At 37.3% G+C, this 25,852-nt stretch overlaps 1 protein-coding gene across 10 annotated transcripts in view; it reads right to left on the reverse strand.

Annotated features, from left to right (window-relative positions):
- Positions 1-1,131: 1,131 nt before the first annotated feature.
- The window catches only part of PHF20 (PHD finger protein 20), a 71,549-nt gene continuing 46,828 nt past the window's right edge, over positions 1,132-25,852 (reverse strand). For 8 of the 10 annotated variants that reach the window (XM_085302638.1, XM_085302637.1, XM_085302646.1 and 5 more), the window contains 8 exons: positions 24,018-24,116; positions 21,616-21,777; positions 19,427-19,596; positions 14,687-14,786; positions 11,128-11,323; positions 7,816-8,215; positions 6,134-6,317; positions 1,132-3,961 (listed from right to left, as the gene is read on the reverse strand). In XM_085302638.1, coding sequence (XP_085158764.1) covers positions 3,819-3,961; positions 6,134-6,317; positions 7,816-8,215; positions 11,128-11,323; positions 14,687-14,786; positions 19,427-19,596; positions 21,616-21,777; positions 24,018-24,116 — 1,454 coding nt within the window. In that variant the 3' untranslated portion in view covers positions 1,132-3,818. The remainder of the gene's footprint in view (positions 3,962-6,133; positions 6,318-7,815; positions 8,216-11,127; positions 11,324-14,686; positions 14,787-19,426; positions 19,597-21,615; positions 21,778-24,017; positions 24,117-25,852) is intronic. The other 2 variants (XM_085302647.1, XM_085302641.1) reach the window with 1 other exon arrangement.

Raw genomic sequence — 25,852 nt, forward strand, 5'->3', positions numbered from 1 at the left:
AACCAGCTGTCCTGGACTCCCCTTCCCTCTATGGCCTTAACCAATAGGATTCTCCAGCTAGGTCCCTGAAGAGGCCAAAGTCTGCTCTCCTGAAGCCCAGGGTTGCAATCCTGCTTATTACCCTGCTTCTTCTGTGCAGGATCCTGAACTCCACCATCTTGTGGTCACTGCAGCCAAGGCTGCCCCCAATCTTCATACCTCTAACCGCTTCTTTGTTGGTTAGAAAACTTTCCCCTATCCTGTGTCTCCTGTGTATTTTCTCCATTCTTTTGTTTCACGCAGTTTGTTCAAATACCTCAAAAGCACCTTCCTTTATATCTGTGGTAAAAACAACACTCCTTCACACTGCAAACGTGTGGCTTTTGTGCCAAGCTTGTTGCTGCTGCTCAGAACCACAATTAGCAGCTTTCAGAAGAAAGTCCCAAGTGCCGCATCTACATGTCACTCCCTTCAGCTCAGCCCTCCCAAGTCTATCTGAAACTCAACCTTTAGCCCACTGCTAAATGGGCAGAACACACTTCCACCTGCAAACAGTATCTAGAGYTTTTTCTCCACTCAGTTGATACCACACAGTTGACACCACTGCTACTAATTCACCTGGACTCACATATTGCTCAGGGAAGCCATGAGGTGCAACTGTGTCCTCAGGTCTCTGCAATCGTGGAATGAGTATCCTGGACTCATGCCCACCTCCCAGTGGGGAAGCCTCATGCACACACTACCAGGCACTGCAGTGAGGTTGTTCAGTAGCTTTGCTGCTCTCATCAGAGCAGCTTCCTAGCTGGAACGCCTTGTTTTTTTGTGAACTGAGTTATTAGAGGTGTAAACTAGCTGCCCCCTTCATAGGCTATTCATTGAAATATGAATAGAAATTAGGGCTGGATTACATCTGAAGCATTTTAGAATAAAACATTCAAGTTCCCCCCAAGCAATACACTGCAGAGCAAACAGTCCACCTATTAGGCATATTTATGAGACCTGAAAAACAATCACTTCAGATACTTTAAGAACAATTAAGATCAATATTCCTGTCAAGCTACAGTACCTACATTTCAATGCCATGTGAAGACAGAAATTCCAAAATTGTTTTATTGAATGATCATTAATTGAAACAAAGACTTTACTAAAGACTTAAACCAACAAAAACCTATTTATTTATTCCAAACACCAAGATACAGAAGTTTTCAAGTTTTGCAAATATTGCTCCAAAGCAAAATTCTATATACAGCGCCCTCAGTTCTAATAGTGCATAAAACAAAGACAAATATACTTATGTATCCACAGTGCAATGTTTGCTCATTTCATCAAGGCTCCACGTTGCATTCACTTACCAGTGATTTAAAGAAAAAACAAAAAAAGAAGAAAAAAAGTGACCTGCCAGACCAAACAGCTGGTCCAAACTAAAAAATAACAGTGTGGAAACTTGCAAACAGGGACAAAATGAATCCAGGTAGAGCACAATAAAGAACCTTTCCCGAACATGAGAAACGCTAGTCTATTTTAAATAAATATTTTCAGTCTTTATCTGCAAGGGCTTCCCTATTGCTCTACCAAAGGAAAACAAGTCTCCAGTATTTGCCATTTGATTCACCCACCAGAACTGTCTTTTCCTCCAAAACTCAAGTACTACCCTGAGCAAAAAAAAAAAAACTGGCAAAGTAAAATCTTGAAGTGAATGCACAAAAAGCAATTAATTGGAAAGAAGAAGTTCTACTCGGAAGGGGGAAAAAAGCCTATTCCGGAGCTTAACTGTTTTCACTCCCTTAAACTGTAAGCACAGCTAACCTGGTAACAGCTATGTTCTTCTCCAGGGCCTCCCAGTCCAAGTTCTTTCTTTACAGATTTCAAGCAGAGATTAATGTGCAGGTCAATCTCACCTGAAACCAAAACCAACCTTACAACCTTCCTTCTGATGCTCTTCTAAGCTTTTGGTTCCTGCTGTCTGCTTTCAAGCTACACAGTATATGTATATTCAGGTGTCATTAATAGGAATGAGACACAGCATAAGCATTGCTTTCATCTTTAGAGAGTGAAGTGACATTTAAATATCATGTAAGCTTTATTTCAACTGTGTTACAGAAAAATAAGTTTATTTTTCTGCTGTACATATGTTGTATTCACTATATACCAATTAGCACTATAAAACTGTGAGACAAATTATTCCCTGAAATGAGTCTTGGCACAAAAGCCTTAGTTACTACCTAGAGCAGCCTAATTATGTTCTGTTCTGAAGGAATTGATTAAAATATTTGTTGTGTAGATATTGTTACTCCTAAAATAACATCGCCTATTTCAAGTTTACATAGTAAATCATTATTTTTTGCAGCATATAAACATTACAGATTCATATCCATAATTTAAATTTGTACAGTTATGGGCCTCTCAATCACAACTGTGCTTAAATTTTAACCTTTGGTGGTACGATCATGTGAAAAAAAAATCCAGGTAAATCCAGCTTTTTCAGGACATCCCCTCAATGCAAAAACAGCTTACCATCTTCCACAGTGAACTTCACTCAGCAACATTTGGGAAGGAAAACTAAAATCACAGCCATTATTTATGGAGCTAAGATCTGCAGCTGAATGGCTTTTACTATCTCAAATACTTACAACACAACAACGTTTCAAAAGGTACTGTATAATGTATCTTGAACAAAAGCAGCATTTTCACCTTGCTCTCACAAAATAATACAAACCAGAAAAYTAAAACTTAAGGTATAAAAAGGGACTTTTTGAACATACACTGTTTAAGATAATAACCCACTCACTGTCTGCGAGGACAGCACCTCATGCATAGATCTTGAGGCTTTATTTACACAAATATAAAATAAACTGATTCCCAAAACCACACATTCAGAGTAAGTCTTTACAATGAACACGTTCAGAGTATCGAAAAAAGTCTACGTTTCAAAATATAACCGGAATGGCAATTATTAACAAATGGGTAGAAAACTACACAATGTCTGTTACAGATCTGGTTTAAGTCTGGAACTCCAAGCACATCTCCAGGCTTTCCATGGCGGTATTTTATACTGCCACCAGGGTGTCCCACTAGCACTAGTTCAGGAGGCACAGTATGGCCATAGTTAAAAGAGTTCAAGAATGCACATAAACACAACGTTAATGGGTCTTCCCCAGTACCAAGTCATGTGATAGTGACAGGATAAATATGGAAAAACAATCATTTATTCTGAAAGTAAGTGCAATCCACCTGTGACCTTCTGCTACATTATTTAACATAATAGAGGTGGGGTTTAGACCAGTGTTACTTGCAAACCTCCACGTAACAGTTTACAGTAAGAGCTGGACATTCATACTTTACTAAGACTGAAAACTGTTATAATGTTTCCTAATGATTAAATACTGTGTGCTATTATGCATAAACCAGAAGGAATAAAACATGACACAAGTCACTTATCTATGGAAAGTTATTTACAACCTCTGTCAACTAAACATTTTTGGCTCTTAGAACTCTGTTCTTCAGTGGCACAATTCTTAGACAATTTAATTATGAAAAAGTCTACCGTTTCAATGAATAACTTGTAAGGTGGGAAAGTTTAAGTGTAATTTATCAGCCAACGCCCAAACTTTGAAGAGAACATTATAACCCCTTCCATATTGTTATAATTGTTTAATAAACCCCAAATTATGATGAGATAAAATAACCTTGCTGTTCTTTGAACAGCACTTCTTCACAAATCCCTGAAGTCAATCTGCATTACATGCAACCAGCATGCTAATTTCATTTAAATATACAGAGCTGTTCATGTCAGATGCTCCAACTTCACACTTGATAGCAATTTCCAATATTTTCTAGTCTCATGTTGAGCAGCAAAGTGCAATCTGCTGCACTTTGCCTAGGTCCGTGATAAGCTGCTTTATACAATGTTTGAGTTGTGGAAGTCGAGCTAGTGGTTCTGGTGGTTCCAGCTCTCCTGTATAATCCAGCCAACTCTCCAAAACTGCAAGGAAAAACAGACTTGTCACTATTCCAGGTCTCAGCAGGCAGACCATCTCAAGTCACAAAACAGAAATCCTTGAAATCGTTCGTGAAATTTGAAAGTGCTGTGCATTTTTAACACACATTTTCTGAGAAATCAGAAAACCATTACAAACAGCTCTCTTGATAACACGTGACAGTTTAATTCACATTTAAAGGGCAAATACAGAATAGCAGATATGCCTGAGAGAAAGCAGGGGAGGAAAATCAGGAGATTTAGGACTAGATTTCACACCATCTAGTCCTGATCTGTGCCAGTTCCAAAGCAAGTGCACAGCTGTGTAGAAGACTATCATCAGAATACCTCTGAGACAAGCACTAGATGCAACTACACAGTATTTTCACTGAAGAATCTAAGCAACAGGACTATATTAATGAAATAATTTTGAGGTATATAAAAAAGATGACTGTCCAGACAGTTAAGAACTGGATAACAGAAAATGTGTATGTAATCCAAAACCAGAGACAGTGACTAATGCATAAAGAGAAAAAAAGTTGCTCCTTTAAGCATCTCTGCTGCAAACAAGAACTGGACCTATTAGCTGACTGCAGGATAACTCAGGCAATATTCCAATATGACCACAAGGATGATAATCCTACAATGACTTCAGAGGATGGGACAGTATCACTTAAGGACACCCTCCCACTTCCTTAACAAGGTGGAAGACAGATATATCTATCAAGAGAACAAGCAGTRGACATTGTCCTTAAGTTTAGTTAGCCTGTTGGCTGGTTAGTGGCAATGTCTGTAAAAGAACAGATGAGCATTACTTAACCATCAATAAACACAAGCTTGAAATAAGAAAATTCCTCAAAGTAGCAACACTGAGCAGCTTATCACCACTCAACAGTAAAGATAAAAATCCTGATTTTCCCAAACTGGAGCCTGTTCATTTATGAAATGGATGTTACGATTACATGCTTAATTTTCATTACCTAAAATATTCCTTTAGTCCTGCCAACATTTCAGTTTCTTACTGAACTCTGAGGAGAGAACTTTTACTCCACCAAAGATTAGATTTCCAAAATCCCTGCAAGAGAAGCTCCTGTTTTAACCATTGCACAACCAAAGATCAGGCGAAGTTGTTAAAAAGTCCTATTTTGGATTGTTTTCTGAAGCAGTTGCTTTGAAATTAAAATCAGTGAAGCCTGGATTGTTTAATGAATATATCCTTTATATATTTTCATTAAACAATCCAAGCTTCATTGACTTTAATATATTTATAGATAAAAAATTTATATCCTTTATACATTAATAGATAAAGGAAGTTTCCAATAAGAACTAGAATAAACACACACACACACACACATTTAGGACAAAAATTTGGAAGACATACAGGAAAATGTAACAGAGCCTTGTGTACTAGAGGCCACTTTGAATAGGCACAGAACAAGAAGAGCCATCAAAACTCTCAAGAACAGGGAAGTTCAGATACATACATAGTAATATGGCAATTAYGAAAACTTGAATGTAAAAATAGATATGGAAGATATTCTACCATGTCTTGCAAAAATACAGTTGACACAGCCAGAAAAGCATGCACCATCATGAGCCAAAAAGGTCAAAAGGAACCAAAGAGCTGAAGACATTCAGATCCCTTTCTAATGTCTCTCACACACACAGATCTCTGGATTTTTGTGCATGCTAACATCCATCATCCATTATGGATAACTCATGTGCAAAGCTGCCAAACAAAGGCAACTAATTTATCAATCTGTGAGAGTGTTAGACTTGCCCTTCTACACAAAACACTCACACCGTTGGATAAAACACACTACTCAAAATATGAGTACTCATGCAAAATTCTGAAAAGTATTCATTAACAGCTCTAGTTTGAGTATAGTTGAATAAAAACTTATTTGAGGTACGTATTAAAAGATAATCCAAGTACAACTTTTTCTATAAAACTCTACTCAATTTTCATTTTTGATTTTGTTTTGTAATTTCCTCCCACCTCCCAAAACACCAGATGAGTGTCCATTTTCTGTTATTAAATGCAGTACATCTGATACAGCAACGCTCACCTCTCTTCGTAGGTCTGCAGAAGTAAAATTCAGGTCAACACATTTCAGTCAGGMACCACTGAGTGGGACAAAATACAGTTAACTCTTTTAATAGAGAAGTGTTACTTACCATCTAGTTCCTTCTCAATGAAGTCCATTCTGTGTATAACTTCATCTTGTAGGGATTCTACATGAGCTAAGAGATTAAGCTGCCACTGCAGCTGTGAGTTCACAACTCCTTCTTTGTCCTTCTCCAGCAATTTCATGTCAACAGCTTCCTCTGAAGATACTTTCTTAGACACAGACTCTCTTACCTAGCAGGAATACATAAATTAATATTTATTACAGTGAAACGGAATTACTGAGGCAGGCTGCCTGGGTCCTTAATGCTACTGAAGCTAATTGCTCAATAGATCAACAAAAATCAACAAATTAACAAAAAAAGAAAAAAAAGAAAAAGGCTAGAGGAAGACAGAAAGAAACAAGGAAAAAGATCATATGCCGGTATGGACAGCAGGATTCAAATACAGATCGCAGATCCCTTAAAAAACAGCATAAGAGATGACATAAGCAACACTGTAATCCTTGCAACTCTGCAAGGATCTGATTTTAGAAAGCCAACATTGACCTGCATATACATGTAGCTAGCTCCCTGCAAACTTCCAACTGGAAGACTCTCCACTTAGTCGATGTATTTTAGGTAATTTTCAAGACATTTTTGACACGACAGTAACCAACTGAAGAGTAAATCATTGTGCAGTAAGGAGGGATTCTTAATGTGGTGCTGTAACAGTCTGATATCCATTGATAAAGGTATCTAGATGTTTTTATCAAGCATCTAGAAAGAAAGAAAATCACCACTTCTTAACAAAACCTGACTATACTGTGTCAACAGATTCTACTTCCCATAGTTTCTTAATCATTCTTCTGAAATAAGTCAGGATTTAGAAAAAAGCTCCTAAAGATTAAAGAACCAAAATATATGTCTTTCCAGGAAATGTAAAGGAGTCTCAATTTATCTGATAAAGCAGTTAAAAATAAATAAATTACAGCTTAAAAAAACTAAACAATTTTTTCATCTAGAACACAGAGAAGAGTATATCCCTGATGAATCAATACAGCTTTTTAAACATTTGTCAGATTGTATCTCATAAGACTTAGTATTACTTATTAGAAGTAAGATTTTTGCATTGGAATGTAGAAAGATAGGCCTCTGCTAAGTTTGCTACACCTGACAGAGCTGAAAATACCACCTGACAGTGAGCAAAGATAAAGCTAGAGTGCTTCAGTAGGAAAAACACAGAACTGTTCAATGATGGTAGCTCTTAACTATCAGTTCAGTTCACTTTTTCACCTGATGTGCTATCTGAAGAATATGGAATCAGTTAAGAATATCTATTGGAAGAAACACTAGAGCAAGCTGGAAATAGCTAAAAAGCTGGAAGATCAGTGTGTCTGACGGTATTGTATGTTTGTCCCGTTTTCTCCCTCTACTGGTGCTAGTGATACAAGTAAGGAGCAATGAACTGCCAGCTGATCAAAATACATCCTCCATAGGCTACGCAGATGATTTGAGGCACAGACTAAATTATCCTGTCTTTGTAAAACAGGGGAGGCGATCATGTCTATCTTTTTAATTTGCATTAGCAACCTAAATTCAACCRGATGAACAAGGGGAAAGAAACAAAAAATCCCAACACCCTAATGACAAATGAGTAAACTAAATAGTCTAAAAAAGGGCTGATCAGAGTTTTGTATTCAGCCAGGCTGTTTGCATTTTCTATGCAGAGAACACCGTTTTAATACAAGTACCTTGGAGTAATTGTGTTTGGATTCATTTTCCATCTTGCATATTTCTCGGTCCAGATTCCAACCAAGTCTCTCTGACAGGACATCATCCCCATTTTCCCTTATTCTGTTTACTCCATCATCCATGGCTGAACCTCTTGTTTCCACAACCAATCTCTGCTCTATAGCAGGATAGTATGCCCGAGGTTTCTGGTAACAGTGTTCACTTGTAATATAAGATTCCTCCATAGAAGGAATGGTTGCGGGTTTCTCAACTGTCCCATTCCACGTTCTGTAACTTGCCGTCTCCTCTTTGCAACAGTTCTCTTCAATGTGAATGATGTGTTTTGTATGAATCTTTTCATCCACTGTAATGTGCTTCCATGGATGACACCACAGCTGTAAGTCAGGATGTTCTTTATTTCTGTTCAAATAGAAAAAGGTACAGCATCCACTAAATTTAAGCTTTAGAATAGCTGAGCACACTTTCCTGCTTTGTAAAGAAATTAAGTAAGAACAAATTACTACATGCTTTAGTCATCATCATAACCAGTAAGTATCCCCAAATATTCTGAAATAAGATAATTTCACTGACCTCAATTGTGTGTCTTCCTATATGGCTGTGTTAGGTTCACTATTTTCATTTCTATAACATAGCATATAAGCCATGTGTTGGCATTAAGAAAAAAATTTAAGAATAAGTTTTAAGTAGATGCATATAATTTTTTCACCAAGACAGATTATTCCTTCAATGGCAACATTTTGCTTCAGTATTTGAATGTTTGAATGAATGCTTGTTAGAGGCATTAACCCATTTTCATGAAGATATTTTTTGTAATGTTTTAATCAAGTATATTAAAGCTAAGCTTAAAGATTTATTCACTTACATAAATATAGTTGTCAACAATTTTAAAGTATAGCAGTAAGATTCCTCCCCAGCCACTCAACATCAAGCTTTAACCTGCAATTCCTCAAAAAGAAACTTTAAAAATTCAAAACACTCATCTTCTATAACCCTCTAATAATAACAGCAGGCACCTGTGGGGGGAAGGGAAGGTGGTAGTACTTTATTTTTAAAACCTTTCCCTTAAAACATAAGATGTTGAGCCAACTCTACACTGTCTAGGATACCAACATGCTATAATCCCTCCATCTGCTTCCTAGAAAGTTTTACTTTTTTTCCACACTGACTAATAAGGAATATCGCTMGAAGTTATTTATTCCAGCAGCAGAGTCAACTATAGGTATCAGATTCTTACATGGATGTAATGAATCCAGACAAAATTTAGAGTGAGCATTGTAACCAGTACTGTTCTTCCCCTTGTCCATCAGATGTTAAAATAGCTATACAAAAGGAGAGCAAAGCAGAGCCACTCTGGTTGTCCTCAAAGGGGAAGCAGCCTTTCTGTTAGGTTTCAAGGACACAGCAGAAGGCAACACTGACCCTAAAGCATCTACATTCAGCTGCATAGGAAGGGAGGTCTGCCCAAAAACCTGTCCTGTGCTTCCCTGGATACAGGGGCAGCTAGAATTGCTCCACCAACCAGATCCACCTTTTCRAGCTGTTAACCAGCCATTCACTAAAACATGACAACTTTACCTCCAAAGTAACTGCCTTCTAATGCGTTCTACCGTGGTTACGGTTTCTTTAATGTGTATCATAGGAAATTAAAGTCTTAGTAAAACTACCAAAAACGTGCTTGGAAATCATTCCATATAAGCACCYCTCCAGCAATTAAAAGTTTATTATGGCTTTAGTGAGTAAGCATGAAGGCACTTCTTGAACACTGAAAGCCAAGTGTTCGTTTACCAAAGCTTTCCACTCCACCTCTGCATATGCCCAACACCTAAACAGCACTACATTGATCATCAAAGTTCAAAGGATAACTTTACAGAASACAGAAAATCAAAAGATCACAAGTCAGCTACATAAGGATAAAAATTTGAATGATGAACACTCAAGGCACCCTGTTAACTGGCTCTCTTCCTCCTGCACCAAATCTGTCACTCCTGATCCTCTAGCCATGTCTTTGAAATGCTGACCATCACCCTCCAAGTGCAGGTAGCTGAGGTCTCCTCTTTTTCCCCAGATGGTAGATACACATCAGAAATATAATCATTTTTCCAATTGTGAAATTTAAAAAGATTTGGTTTTTGTGCTTTATGTCATGATAAAAACTGGGGCTGTGGCTTTCATCAAGACTACATCCTGTCTTTAATTAAACTAGGCCTCTACAACAAGATCAGAATGGGAGACAAAACGAACAGTATGTAACAAGCATCACATACCTACCCAGTGCTCCACATCTTAATTCTACGCAACTCTCAATTGACTCTACAGCTGAGTCCCAATCTAAACTCTGGCTCTTTGAGAAGAAAAGGGCTAAGAAATAGGCCTTTTAAATATCTTTTATCTTAGGACATCCAGGCTCCACTCTCTCAGGGGAGAAATAAATAAATAAAAATTACAGATCTGACTAAAGGATACCAAAATGGAAAAGCAAAGCCTACTGCTAAAACTGCTTCTCCTCTTAATGCATTATTCCATTGTTCAAGCATCTCAAGTATTGCCAGTGGCCCTAGGGGATCATCACAGACTAAATTTTAAGGGAAAAAGTTCTAAAGAAAGCTGGAAACACTACGTGTTTTCTTTCCAAATGGCTGCTGCTTTGCAATTTATCAACTAATAAATTATAAATATTTATATCAATTTAAAACTGATGGATTTGAATTGGAGAAAGATTTTTTCAGTCATCAGAACCAAAGGATGGCTATGAACAGAGGGGAAAAATGCAGAAAATTATATATGAACTATGGGTTTTTTTTTTTTAAGGTCTAAGTAATAATCAAGTAAAACTCTGCACAGAAACCAGCTGCTACAGGTTGCTGGAGGTCCAATAGCTCTCCCACTACAACAGAATAACACATTATGCTGAACAGAAAAATACAGTTTCTGCTGGAAAAACAATTATGATCTGGAATTACTGGAATGGAGCTGGCAAATCTCTAAGAACACTGGCCACAGATTACCCACCTATCCTTCCACTTGCTCTTATTGTGTTTCGATGTTTTAGGAGAAGTTTTTATCCTTTGTTTTCTCCCTCTTCTTTGTACCTTCCCAACCCTTCTTCACCCAGGGTCAGTTTATATGCTTCAATACACTCGCATGATTTTTAGGAAGCCATATTCTTTTTCAAAATCACATCAGCAATTCAAAGTACATTCTTATATATCCAGAGAAGCATAAAAATAAATCCGCATTTCCAGTTATTTTTCTACTATTTGAAATCTAATTCACATCTAAAACATGCCAACTGATACTTAAATACTGCTTACTGTAATATGCTCATCTTCAGCTGCAGTCCATGCAGTACTTCTATGACTCTCTGCACATCGCCAAGAAGCTGGTGAGTGGCTACTATCTTCTTGGCATTCTGGTGGGAATAATTTTCTTCCAAAAATGCTAAGCCATGCATGTGACCATTACTTAACCACTCCTTTTCATACCAGTACTTTAAGCTGGACCTCTGACCTAAAGCAACAGTAATGTGTGTGTTAAAACGAAGCATTATCTTGTGGCATGTTAACATTACCAGTAGCAGTTCCGATTATCTTGCAACAGCTTATTATCACCTATCAATAGTACCTATGATAGCGGATAAACCTCTGAAGACACGAAGAACTTCTAAAATGGAAGCAAGAAACCACTTCAGTCAAAAACAAAACCAAACAGAAAAGAACAACACAAAAAAGCACCACACAAAAACCACCTCTACTCAATCGTAAAAGCCAGGAACGCTCAGTGGACCCCAAATTCAATCAGAAGACATCTATGACAAACATTTGCAGGTGATAGACAAAGGTAAGTGTTTTTAGCAGGGTAACACACTTGCTATTAATCACTGTTACCACTGTTAAAACTAAAGTTATAGTTCGAATATAGCTCTCTGCAGATAGACAAATGCAGCAAAAGGCAGGGATAAATAAAAGCATGAATGCAGCACCTTCCCTTCTCTGCAGTCTTATTTTAACAGCAGCAGGCATGAATTGAGTCTTTCAAATATAAAAGTTTTAAAGAATTGGTGATGAGGTTTAGCTAGAGAATCAGCTTAAATTAGATTATTAATAATGCTAATTGTAGCTAAGAGCTTAGGATATCAAAAGCTGAAATTAAATTATGTTAGATGTGATAAATACAATAGTAGTAATAGATTAAGAACTCAAGCAAAACAGCATTAGCAGGAAAGGATAAAACTTGAAATACTTGCTAAAATGCAACCTTCCCCCACCCATGTATATATGTGTGTGTGTGTGTGTGTATATATGTGTGTGTGTGTGTGTGTGTGTGTGTGTGTGTGTGTGTGTGTATATACATATACACACATATCTCCCAGTCTGCAAACCTACAAAATCAGAGATATTTGAGCACTGACTCAAAATGATATTCACAGACAGTCTCCAATATAGGCAGTTTAATATTCATTAGAAGATTCAGTAATCAGGAACAGGTTAAAATATAAAGAGTTAGTAGGCAGTAGGATAAGAAGAGATTGCTCTAAGCCTGCAGTACCTAATATCCCCAGCCATACTATTGGCTTTGGCACAATGAAGCAAAAAAAATTCTTTGAAAGCCATACCAAGAAATTAGCAGACCTTGTTAACATGAGCTTATATTGCTTTTAGATGGTAATTATAGAATAACAGAAAAATGATTTTCACACCATGCCCAATATGAACATCCATGGATGCAATGGATGCTTTCAAACTTGAATTCAACACTAACACACGTCATCACAACCAAAGGAGAAGAATATGTCTATAAGCACATTCAATCATTAAGCCAAGTAAAGTAACAGTTAATGTTTTGAGGCAGTAATTTGAAAAGGTCTCACTTTCAAACAGGAAGCATCACATGGAAGAACAAATTCTTAAGGCTTGTAACAGCTCAATTAACAGCTTCAGGCAGACATACTGCATCAAGTGAAAGATCTGCTAGGTATAGCTAGAAGCACTCTGGAGTAGGTCCCCACACACCTGTATTAACCACTACCCAATTTGTTTTATCTGCTAGAAGAGCTACCATCTAGGACAGAAAACGAAGTTCAGCTGACAGGAACAAATCCCAGAATTTTAGAACTCAGTGATTATCTGGACAGCACTAAGATTATTCAACTAAAGCCTATTTGTGCTATCATTTACTTAGCAGTGTACCTGAAGCCAAAAAATTGTCTCCCTTTTCAGGTGAATACACCTAAGAGAAGATGCAAGACAGTATCTACCAATGTATATTTTCTACGGCCTGAAGAATAAATCTGTTACTTGAAAAGTAGTATCTTGACTATGTTTAAGTAAGGGTGAATAGCATTTAAGAAGAAATCACTTAAAAATCTCACTTGATTATTGAAATCAAAATATATGAAATAAAATATAAAATTTTATTTTATAAAAATAAATCTGTTTAAAATGGCAGTTGGTACAATTTTAGGCATAGCTGCATTAAACTTACTTTAATTTCAGATATTATGAAAGGTGCTGTAAGAAAGCCACAACATTGAACTATGGAAAGTTCCTGAATAACAGTTTATGGAAATGCTATGCCCAATTTTAAAAGCAACCTCTCTGCAGGTTCGTAAGTTTTACGCAGCTCACTTCATGCCAATGACGGGTTAACAGAATTTGAGAAATCACTTTTACACTGAGAAAGTTGGAATAAATTTTCCTTTTCCAAGACAAGAAAGAGATATAAGTCCAAACGAGAAACAAAAGTTTCAGGATCTTTCAGCAACAGTAAGTAGACATATTAAACTGATTAAACATATTGAAAGTTGTAAATAGTTTTTACTGCAAAACATTTTTATGCAGTTTCTTACTAAACACAAGTAGTACACAACTTCAGTCTGCACATGCATTAAAATTTTAACTCAGTTTGACATAAACAAAGGGTTAAAATCCTGGCTGTTAAGCACTGTAAAATAAAAACTTAAGGAAACGTTATATAAACTATGTAACGGCTTTGACAACTGCATGTAAGCCATTACAAGTATAAACAATGCTCCTATATGAACCACACTTAGTAACAAATCAATGAATTAAGTTACCAAAGGGCTGGTATTTTTAAATAACCACAAAAAGCAGAGATCAGAACCCAAATGTGCACAGACACCAAGTGGGTTTGGTGATTAGGCAAGCAGACATCCCATTTTTCCATAATTCACAGACACAAGCCCTGAACCTCATCCAGTCCCAATCCAGTAAGGTTTCACAATTCATGAAATCAGAAAAGATTTGTGTGGTAAGTGAAGTTTTAACTGCAGTATTCAGCATTGTAGTCAGGAGTAGAGAACATATTGCTTGATCAACTCTTACTGCATTACCCAAGGTACTTTATTTCGTATTCACGTGCGTGGATTGCGAGTGTCCTCACAAAATGAGTCAAGCAAGTCATAGCTGTTGAGAAACAGCAAACTTCTTGCTGGCTTATTTTAAAAAGTGTAAAAGTGGCTTGGTCTTGTGCCAGTCACATCCCCTAAGGTGTGCCAGTACTGGAAGTTACAAGGATTCTTTGGTTAACTTTCCCTAGTGTTCCTAAATTTGTTTTGCACAGCCAGACAGAGTACTATTAAATACACATTACTGACAAATATGCAGCATGAATGGTCCTCATACAGCTGTAAAAATTTGTTTTCATTCCTATCCAGCTGCAATTCCACAAAAATATGAATATTGACTCATCTGTACATTAACATAAATTAAACTTTCCGTAACTGAACCCAATTTCCTATGAAGGTAGACATAGCTAACAGAGTAAAAACAAAGTTTAATCTTTGCAACTTACACAAAAAGCTAATAAAGTTATTACATATATAAGAAGGCTCTGTAACCTTAAGTTTTGTACCTGGAGGATCTTGGCAAATATAGCAGGTATATTTCTCAGGTACGTTATCTTCCAGTAAACCCATACAGACTCCATGCTGCCAGCATAGACACTCTTCACACTGTTTAAAGTCAAGAAGTGCACATCAATAAAAATGAAGCCTGCAGCAGCTCAATACGATTACCTCAATTAAGAAGTTACATCATCTACATACTTTAAATAAAAAAAGATGTACTAATACCCCCACTCCAGCTAAACATACAAATACATTAAAGAATCCAACTGCAATGAAATTCCAATCCTCCTCACACATTTTTCACATGGATTTATGGAGAACGACAACAAATATGAAGTGGGAAGTAGAGATCCGTAAACATGACGCCAAAATATTCCCATTGGAGATAAAAATCTTTCAGGATATGAGTGTACACATAATCAAGGACAGAAAACAGCATGCAATTAAGTTTCCCGTATCAATGTATCTCATTTTCTGAATTAAAGGTTTTTACTCTCAAATAATAAATGGACATATTCAAATATAAAACCTAAGAGATATTTACCTTTTATAGAACTAGTCAATATAGTGTTTTACTGCATCTCTAATATATTATCTACTTCAACAAAGATAGTTCTACTAATTTAAAATGAAAGGGTGGATGCAGTTGTACTGGCCTTTAAAACCCCCTTCTTTTGGCATTTATCCTTCCACATTGACCAGAGCTTATTCCAGTGAGGCACAACAGATCATAATTTTTACTTTCGTGGAGCACAAGCCAAAAAGCTTACTGCAGACACCCTATCAACACTGGCAAAGGTTTTCAAATGTGCTAAAACAAATACAAATAACAACTTCAAATGATCTTAGATGCTCTTCATTGATCTACAAAGATATGAACTCAAGAAACATCTCATGTATGCTGGACACCATTTTTATTAGTGCTTTTCTCCTAATTTTTCTACAGTTCGGAGCAGAAAGCATGGCACCACCAGTTTTCGAGTATTACGTTAACTTCAGCAGTCTAGGTGTGGAGGAAATAATAGTACAGGAAATGCAAGATGTAAAAAGGTAAGATAAGCAGATTTCCCTGAAAGGTGTGATTAACACCAAGCTTTGGCTTTGCAAAATGGAAAAACAATTCTAAAGCAGTAAGGTGAGGCTTTCAAAAAATGGTTAAGAGACCATCTCTCTTCTCATCAAGATGATTAGTAGGAGCCAAAAAGTATGTCCTAACTGGAAGAAAAAAATCCCTGCCCTCCTGGAAAAAGAGGTGAGGAAAAAATATCTTTCCAAATATAGAGGCCGAATGAACAAAACAGATCAAAAAAGTGGACTGTGTGTGCTAAAAATAAGAAGGGAGCTCCTGAACCTACTTATACTTGTACCCTATAAATGATGCCTTATGGTCTAAAGCTACACCTAGTAACTAGACCAGTTTACCCTGGGCTCCAATGAAGTGTCCCAAAGTATTTTTTTGGGGGGGAGGGTAGGTAATATAATTGAGCGTATTCAAATATCTGCATCAGGACTCAGGATCTTCCTTTTGTCTGCACGCTACATTTCAGTTTGTCTGGCCAGGCTACAGGTCTATTGCTCTGGATGCATGCTAAGTATAAGTCACTACCATCCCCGCACCAGGCAATAGCAGGAACGAGCAAGTCGAGTAAGAGATTTTGGGGTGGGAGGGATGCAAAAAGATAGGCAACAATAAAATATTCAACTTGAAGTGTGAAAGAGGTAACCAAACCCCAAAGGACATGTATTTAAAGCAGCTTTTCATCTACTAGAACAAAAATACACTGCTCCATCTACACCCAATCACCTCCAAAGCCACCAAAATCCAGCCCCAGAATTCCCTGTGTCACACAAAAATTCACAAGTGTTTAGGTATAAAAGACACAAAGTAAGGGAGAATGTCATTTTATTTGGACTTTTGGGGGCCCAAGCCTTGTCCTAAAGATACTCCCATAGGAGTTCTGTGTCCTAAGTACTAACGTAAGGCAAAGTTGAATTGCTTCCTCTTTATTTTCATTTATGAAATCTCGTATCTCCCTGGAAAGTTATGAAAATTGGAATGAAACAATAGTGAAAAATGAAATAAATTAGTTTTTACACTTTTGTTCCAGTTTTAACTTCTATTAACTGAAGCATCTACCTGAAATGCAAAACACGTTTCTGTAGCCCTGAGTAATGACATTTCTTATGCACAAATCACTATAGACACAAACAATTGAGTTCAAGTTCAAAGTACATGAAGCCTTTTGCAAAAAATCTAACCTGAATTTATTGAGTTCTACTATTTTTGCCAAAAATTATACTCCAGGATGTCTTCACTTTTCTTCACAGAGCCATGTCTTCTGCCCACCAGTATACTCTCTACCAGCACACAATGCATCTTCAAGCCTATGTTAAGACTCTACACTAACACAAAAGCGTGCATTAGAGGGAATTAAAACTAAGCAAAGACATCATACCTTCAGGAGTGACTCATCCCTAAAATAGAACACAAGGACGGACAGAAGTATGCAGTAAGGCAACCTGTTAAATTTGACTGTTGAGGACAAAACTAAACACAGCTGCATTAGCCACATTAAACAAATTTGGAAAAGACAGACTACTGACACTGTGCAAAACAGATGTTTCACTACAGCACTGCTGCAAAGCAAAGAATTTCTCATGCTATAATCTAAGCAGCCGCCATCCCCAACAGGCTTTTGCCCCCGTTTAAGCAACYAGGGCAACAAAAATTAGTAGAGGCTATGAAGGTAGGTAGTTCTAGTTTTTGTGTTTTTACCTCCCAGTACTAAAAGAGAAGAGAAACACAGTTCACCGYAACACAGCAACAACTATATCAGCCAGAGTCCTGTAAAGCTGGATTCAAACATCATGAAAATTAGCAACAGAATAGCTGGAATTGTGAAGAATCAACATAAAAACTGCAAGTGGGGCTGGGCTTCCTCTGCCAGAAAAGCACCTTTGATATAGCTGCCATGAAAAACCTCCAGCACTGTTGATGTTCATTTTAAGCAAGCTTTGGCTCATATAGACAAGTCTGACTTAAAGGACAAAATTGACAGCACCAAGGATTTGGACCATTGTAAAGAGAACAGGGCAAACTTCATAGATCTTTCAGGCAGCAGCTGGGCAACAGGCAACTACTGCTGTCATCATGTCCTGTCTGAACAGCTCTCAGAAAGCATTTCCATACCTCTAACTGAGCATCTGAAGTATCTGCCTGGAAAACCTGAGAATCAAGGCACTCTTGAGGCAACGCTTTAGAGGACAGTGGCTTTTATTGACTCCAGAACACTGCATTCTCCCTGCCAGCCAGCCATTACATACACACTTATCCAAAGACTTTAATATAGTGATAAGCTAGTGAACTTCTACAATGCTCTGCAGAACTCTACCGTTATTGGTAGAGAGTCAAAATGCTCATCTGTGAGTAAGCATCTAAAAACATCTTGGGGTACGCATGACAAGAACCAACGCAGCAACTAAGCAATCCCACAAGATGGGCAATCCAGGCATTAGTCACTGTTATGCCACATCATCTTTTCACAAATATACAACCTTTTCAAAAGAAAGCAGTAATTACTTCAAAATCTGCAATGAGCACATCCACCAAGTTGCACTGCTGTCACTTCGAACTGGGGCCCCACAAGAAGTACGAAATTATCTAGGAAGGGTTGGGGATTCCTGATTTCCAGATAGGGGGCAGAACCTCACACACCAAAACCATGCCCATTTCTTCAAAAAGGGAGACTATGGAAAGCTGATGCTCTAGTTTCATATATACCACATGCCTGAGCCCCTGCAAATGACTTTTCTCTGCATTTTCTAAGATTTACAGGAAATTACTAAAGTGGATCATGCAGCTTGCAAAAGACACAGTGGCAAAATGACCTGGAACAACAAATGCCAAAATCAATTATATACTTAATAAAATACTTCTTCAGTGTTCAAAACAAATAGGAATTGGGCAGAATGGTTCACAGCAGTTGCATGTGAAATGGTTTCACAATAACTTTGAGATATCTCAAAGTCAAAGCATACAGGCAGTGCAGTTCCAAAGAGACTTTTAACAATGTATTTAAGTGGTAGAGGTAATATCCACTGCTCTAGCTGGAAATAGCTCTCAGTAAACTAGGTTAAAAAGCGTATCTGCTGTGAATGGACTGATAAACTCTGTGCAGTCAGAATTCTAAAGCTGCAAACTATAAAAGAAGCTGCAACATGAAAGAAGGTAAGTCTACTTCAAAACAAAACCAACTCAATTCGTATTTTTCTCTTCATCCTACTTTACAGGCTACATAAAGGACTGTGTGCTTCTTGCCAGGATGGAAACATAGGAAGGTATTACTATCTCATGGCAATGTTCTGAACCTGCTCAGAACATAAAAAGGAGATAGATGAAAAAACACTAGTTTCAAATGTTTATTCTCTATATCTACCAATGYTCTAGTTTTTAGAAAAATGCAAATCTACAGGTGAAAGCCAACCATCAATGACTACATGGAGAATTCTCCCTCCTTATCTACCTTCCTTCAATTCAAGTAACCAAGGATTTTCACAAATTGTATCAAAAAATGTTACCTATCATAGCAGCTGTTCACTCTGACAGGTAATCCTCCCAGTAATTTAAGCTTTCAGGAGACTACAGTTTACTCTGTATACAGAAGGTAGCTATCCATATTTCTACAACAGTTTTCACCATATTAAGATTCACTTTGCTGTACATTCGTACTCCATTTCATTCATACCTGAATCATGAAGTCATTTTCTTCTTCTACTTCACAAATACACCGAACAATCTCAAAATCACTTTCTTCAACTTCTTCGTCAGGGTTAGTGGTGACATCAATATCCTGACTGCAGTCATCATCACTCCAAAGCAAGCTATCCGTTGATGATTCACTCAGGGTGTCTTCCTCTGTACAAGAAGTAGTCAGATAAAATCCAAACAAGAAGGTCAAATAACTCTCAAGATTTCCACTCTGAGTATTGTGCACATCACTTCTAAAAGTGCCAGTTCACTCTGATTAAGAAACATCAAAACAGTGGCTTATTGTTTATTGAATGTTACTACATAATGAAATCTTATATGCTCACTGATAACTCCTTCAAAATACTCTGACTTAACAGTTTTTGTCACTAGAATTCTAATCTCAACATACAGTGCCTCAAAACAAAGGTAAAAAGTCTCTTTAGTCAAGTATAAAAAGCAATCAGATTTGTAACTTCAGTCAGGATTTTTCTTTGTTTTTAATACAGGCTGAGTTTTGCAATCTGTATAGAATTGAGACGGCACTTTCTGAAGTCTCTATTACAGAAACAGTGAAGAGTAACACCGAACTTAAACCTGGTTCAGAAATGATTACTTCTCCTTTAGATCCCTGTTTAGGGTACATTTATCAGTGCAGGAGCACTGTAYTGCCCAAGCTCTCCTATAAGAATACTCCCCACACTTAAAACATCCAGGGGGAACCTCTGTGGATTCTCTATCACTGTCAAAAAACATTTGCTGAACAACATGTACACCTTCATAATATTAATGTAATGTCTAATTACTTGGGAAGTAATTTAATATTTTTTACCTTCCATTCTTCTCATGCCTATTAATCACTCTTGACTAGACTATGGTCTCTGACTTGTACTGGGTAGTACTATTTTGATCATTTAGCCCCTAAAACAAGACTACGGAAAAACAGCAACAGGTTTGTGGTACTGACTAGATCTTTGAGACACCTCTGCTCTCAATACATTTCAAGGACTGCAAATTCAACACAGCAGTTGATCTTTGTGTTTAACATGGCACAAACTCTAATTGCATGTGCCAAGAATCAGTACCAAGAAGCTAAAGCTTTCTTGCTAAATTGAAAAATCATCTAGGAAGCTGTCAGAAGTCAGCAGAAAAACTCAATGTTTTCAATAGAGCTCGCAAGCTCAGACTGTGTATAACAATTCTACAGTACAGCACTGGAAATATGATGCATTCATCCAGAACATTTCCTTCCTGAAATTAAAAACACACACCTGAAAGTTCATGAGACTGTTGTAGAATTTTCTATTAAAAGTTTTATTCCACCTGTGAGATACAGCATTTTTTCCAGAAGCTTGCTGGAGGCAAAAGGTTAATCATGCTATACTTTCATATAATGCAAACGTTTCACTAATACTCATACCAAGTCTTATTTAACTTGGCGCCAAGTTTACTGTTAGTTACTAAGCTGTATGTTCCACAGTCTGTATGCTCCAAATCACACAACTGACCACTGACCTACAGACTTGGCAAATGTTTTAACTCAAATTTGTGAACTTAACGTTAAAACATTATGAAGGCTGGAACACAGTAGCCACATTTTATGTGAGGAGTTATGAAATATTATGAAGAAATAAAAAATGGCTACTCAACAGCTTCTGATCATTATGAACCTCAGAAAGCCCATTATTATACCCATGTAAAATCTGTACCTATACAATTACATGTAATCACATCCAGTGGTGTCTCAAACASAACACATATTCTGTATAAAATATGTATAACATCTATTTTTAACTCTGAATATATTCTTACTTCAAAGTAAACCTTAGGAAATAAGACTGAATGTAACTACTGAAGTCTGAACACTGTTACTATACAGTTAATGAGAAGCTGCAAAAGGTGCAAAGTGAGTTTCAACTCTGATATATGGGAAACAAATTCTTAAAAATTCTGTGGATGTAAAGCTAAAGCAAACAGTAAAAAAGCAGCAACATCTTGTTCCAGCATATGAACTTGGTTCAGCTTCTTCAGGTATGGGAATGGAAACGGAAACAGTCCTGCATAAGAACAGCCAAATTCACTTCCTAAGTATCAGTTTATATGTATTTGCTACCATAATAGTACAGCTCACACATTTACTGGTAATGAAATGCAGAACTAGCAAAAAAGAAGAGAGAGTCATCTTACCATTTGTTTTTGATTTTCCTCTGTGCTGTCCAGAATCAGAACACTGCAGCAGTGTGCTTGGGTGGGCAGGCGATTTATTTGAAGAACTGTATTTTGTGACAACCATTTTTTCTGGAGAAAGCTCCTGTGAAACATCTGTGTTTTCTTCRCTTCCAGAATATTCTGCAAAATTGTAAGAAGTGTTATTATTGAAAGCTTGTGATCAAGGAAAGACAGAAGAAAAAATAGCATCAGGCACGCACACAACAGGCATTTTTAATTTGCTGAGGTAATCTCCGCTTCAACATGCAAAGACTCTAGGAGTTCACTACGCTGCTGAAAAGACTTTTGTAAACTCTCTAGAGGAAATTTATTGTCCGACTCAAAAAACCCTTATGCACTGCGGCCATCCTGCACTACTAACAGGGGTGAGAAAGGCTTAAAAGAGTGGTCACTTAAATCTAACTGTGCTTTAGAATAAGTATGTTTACAAACACATTTGCAATACAGGCACTTCTACATGAACACTGTTAGCTGGAAGACCTCTCTCACACCTCATTATTATTCACAAAGTCATAACACTTTCACTAATCTCAGACTACAAAATAGAAGCATCTTGTCTTTCCAAAGGATCATGTTTTGTATATGCACTAGGAAAAAAAAAGAAAAGCCCTGATTATGAGCATGTGGAGCAGCACCTGTACGAGTTCCTCTATGAAGGAACTTTTTGCCTTTGATTCTGTTATTTGTGTTCTTGACTGTATGCAAATTCATATTGTCTTCAATTATAAGCAGTGCAAATTGGGGATCAGGGGGAAATCTTCAAAGTTTAGCCTAGACTAAATGATCACCTCCACAAGGGCAACATCAAAACTCTGATGCAAAAACACAGGGCCAAAATAGCAAATAAATTCCATGGAACAGAAGTTCAAGTAATCTACCCAGAACACAGGCAAAAGACAAAATGCTGATCTAGCTGTACTTGCCCACAGGCATTTCAGATTGTCCTGGYAAACAGCATGCTATTAGTAAAGAATGTATTTAAGAGGAAGAAAACCATTTCCAGCCCCAAGAACCACCGAGCTTCTTCACAACTGAAGTTCGGGAATTGAGATTTTACCAATACTAGCCTGACGCACATTAAAGATTTGTCAATAGCAAAAGAGCTGCAAGTCTGAATTCAAGGATAAAAGCCTGCCTGGTATAATTTGTCCCCCAAAAGTTGTCCAATCATCACTGTTGATTATTACACAAGAAAAAAAAATAGCCTGGGACACAGGCTGGGGCAGCAGTATGAGTATGTTGTCCTGATTTCACCTTGAAAACTATTTTCTCACCTACTTTTATTCCTACAGGAAGGGTATATTAACCCTCTCCTTCTCTGGTGAGATATTCAGAAACATTTTCAATTTAAAAGTACTGCTAGGTGAAAGCTAGGCATCATTGCCTATGATCTTCCAGGATTCAATGAATCCAGGATGTTCAGAATAACTACAGCAGAATTCACTAGCACTGTAAGAAATACAATTCTCTTTCAGATGTTTTGGTTAAAAATTAAAAATTACCAGCCCGTCACTTCAAAGTAAACCCATGTCAATGTCTTTGTAAAGATGCAGTTTCCTTGAAAAGTCCAAAAGCAGGAATCTGGACTTGTGATCCACACTGCTAAGTAAAGGTAACTCCAAAGCTAAGCCTCAGTTGAACGTGGGAATCTTTTCTCAGGATAGTTTGCACTTTGAATCTCACATATAAGCCCAGAATGGTTATTTGAGTCTTAACTTCCAAAAAAGGTCAATTGATTCTGCAAGTTTTCTACATAGTTGAAAGTTTACAGATCACACAGGACAACAGTGAAATTGGACCATAATACTACCTCATATATTGGGAGCATCTGCTACACAGGGTTCTCGGTGACAAGTCGTGGGGATCTCCACCCTCTTTAACTCAGTAACAGTTACATACAAGAAGCATATTTGCTAATGAAAAGCCAGACTTAAAGATTGCTTTTCAGTGGTGCCCAGTGACAGGACAAGGGGCATTCAAAAGTTGTCTGGACAAGGTCTTGGGCAATGTGCTCTAGATGACTCTGCTTGAACAAGGGGRTTGGATTAGTTGATCTCCAGAGGTCCCCCTCAACCATTCTGTGCTTCTGTGACGTCCATTCTGTGGTTAAACTTACTCTGTGCCATTAGAAGTACTATCATCAGCAGGCATCCAGCATCAGTGAAGCATCTCAGCTAAGAGGAAATTATCTTGCCAACCACAATTTAATCTTAACCACTTAACAAGATCAGAACTAACAGATTAGCTGCAGGAAACAGCCTTATCTGCAATGCCTACTCTTAGAGTTTGGAATTGGATAACAAGCAAAACAAAATAATAAAGCCATTTTCCTCCAGAGAATGAAAAAAAGGGGGCTTTACCAGGCTTAATTTTCTTTTTCTTTTTTTTCTTTTTCTTTGACTTTGACCTTCCGTAGTCTTTGGATTTTCTCTCTTTGCTCTTCTCCTGTTCTTTACCTGCTGAAATAGGAAGACATTTCAATTTAAAGATATATGTAAATCTATTTATCTTCTAGTTTTCTTTAAAACTTCTAGATAACACACTACCAAAAACAAAAAAAAAAAAAAAAAAAAAAAAAAAMAAAAATCCAAACCCAATTAATTGCAATGGTCTTTTTTGTTTAAGTGCTAATTTGAACATCCTGTAACTAAATTACAATAGTATGCAGGCAAAACCAGCTGACATCAGCGGTTCTTTGCCCCACTTGATACTCACGTAGTACGAGAGTTCCAGCCGTAAGAGATTATTTAAAAAAAATACTGAGGGATTTGTTATCTGTGTCTTCTAAGCAGATAACTGAAATCTGGTTGAATTTCATTAGTGCTGTGACGTGACCCTGACAAAAAACCCAAACCCCAGCCTCCCAAATGCTAGCCCAGTCCTTCAGCCATCAGGATGTTTTCTTTCATCTAAAATGAAGTAACATGAAAACAACAGTTTTAAGTTGGCAATACCTGTTATTCTCTCTCCATCTATTTCTCAAGAATAGAAAACATACATCTTCATCATTTTTGATTGATACAGCAATATTTTTAAAATCAAGTCCATCCTCAAAGCATGCTTCTAGAACATTTATCGCAAAGTATCACCTGACTGTCAGGTTATATGCCCAAACCCTTACTTTCCACCTCCTGTCACTTGCTTACAACTCATCTTTCAGATTTAATTCCCTGCAGCTGAATTGCTAGATACTTGTACTGTACCTTAAAAAAAAATTATCGTGACTCAGCTGAGAATACGAGGTACAACCAAAAAATGCCTTACCGAAGGAAGCCTTGCATCTGAGAAGGGCTTTTCACTTGGAGTGCATAGCTGATTAAGCCACTCGCAATGCCATTTAAAAGGCTATTTCATTTTCTGATTATTAGCTTAAAGGTAACAATCTAGAGACACTATACTGTGACAAATCCCCTCCTACTCAAACCATCTAAAAACCCTAAATAAACTGTAACTGCTAATACATTCAGGAAACAAAATAGYAATACCTGCACATTTTCACTTTAACTTCCAACAATACACTATTCGTAACCTACTTGATTCAAAACCTGTGCCTCAAGACAGCTTCAGCTCTGTATCCCTCCTTCCTGTCCTTGTACATCTCCTGACACGTACAAAGAGGAACATAAATGGCAACGAGGACTGCTAAAACTCTGCACTGCCAGCAGCCATATTAACTGCTGACACTGACTACAGCCTGCCCTACAAAATCACAAGTCCTTCAAAGGCAACAAGAGCAATAGTCCAAGACCAACAGTCCCCCTCCCAAAAGAGGCAGTTGACTGAAGAAAAGGGGAGAGGGGAGAAGATAATACATAAATATAATAATAATATATAAATAAAATAGATTCCTAGTCTCCCAGTGGGGGTAGGAGCCTCTGGATACGGTTTTCTTCTTCGTGCTCAGATGCAGTGATACAAATAAGTTCTGGCATTTTATTCTTCCAGCAGAAGGGCAAATGGAGAATATTTAAGAACAACGTGGATGGGAAAATTTTGAATCTTTTCATTTTGCCTCCTTAGATCATCTGAGATATATCTGAGAGTGCAGAATATGCTACTGTAATCACTATAATATCAACCACTATCAAAATATCTGCTACAAACATGATAAAAATTTGCTTTTGTCAAATTTTAGTATAACTGCAGGGTGTCATCAAAGCAATTTCCCCCGTTAAAAAAAAAAAAAAAAAAAAAA

The sequence above is a fragment of the Rhea americana genome, unplaced genomic scaffold (assembly GCF_003343005.1).
Source record: "Rhea americana isolate MKP2758 unplaced genomic scaffold, rheAme1 scaffold_190, whole genome shotgun sequence".
In the NCBI taxonomy this organism is placed as follows: Eukaryota; Metazoa; Chordata; class Aves; order Rheiformes; family Rheidae; genus Rhea; species Rhea americana.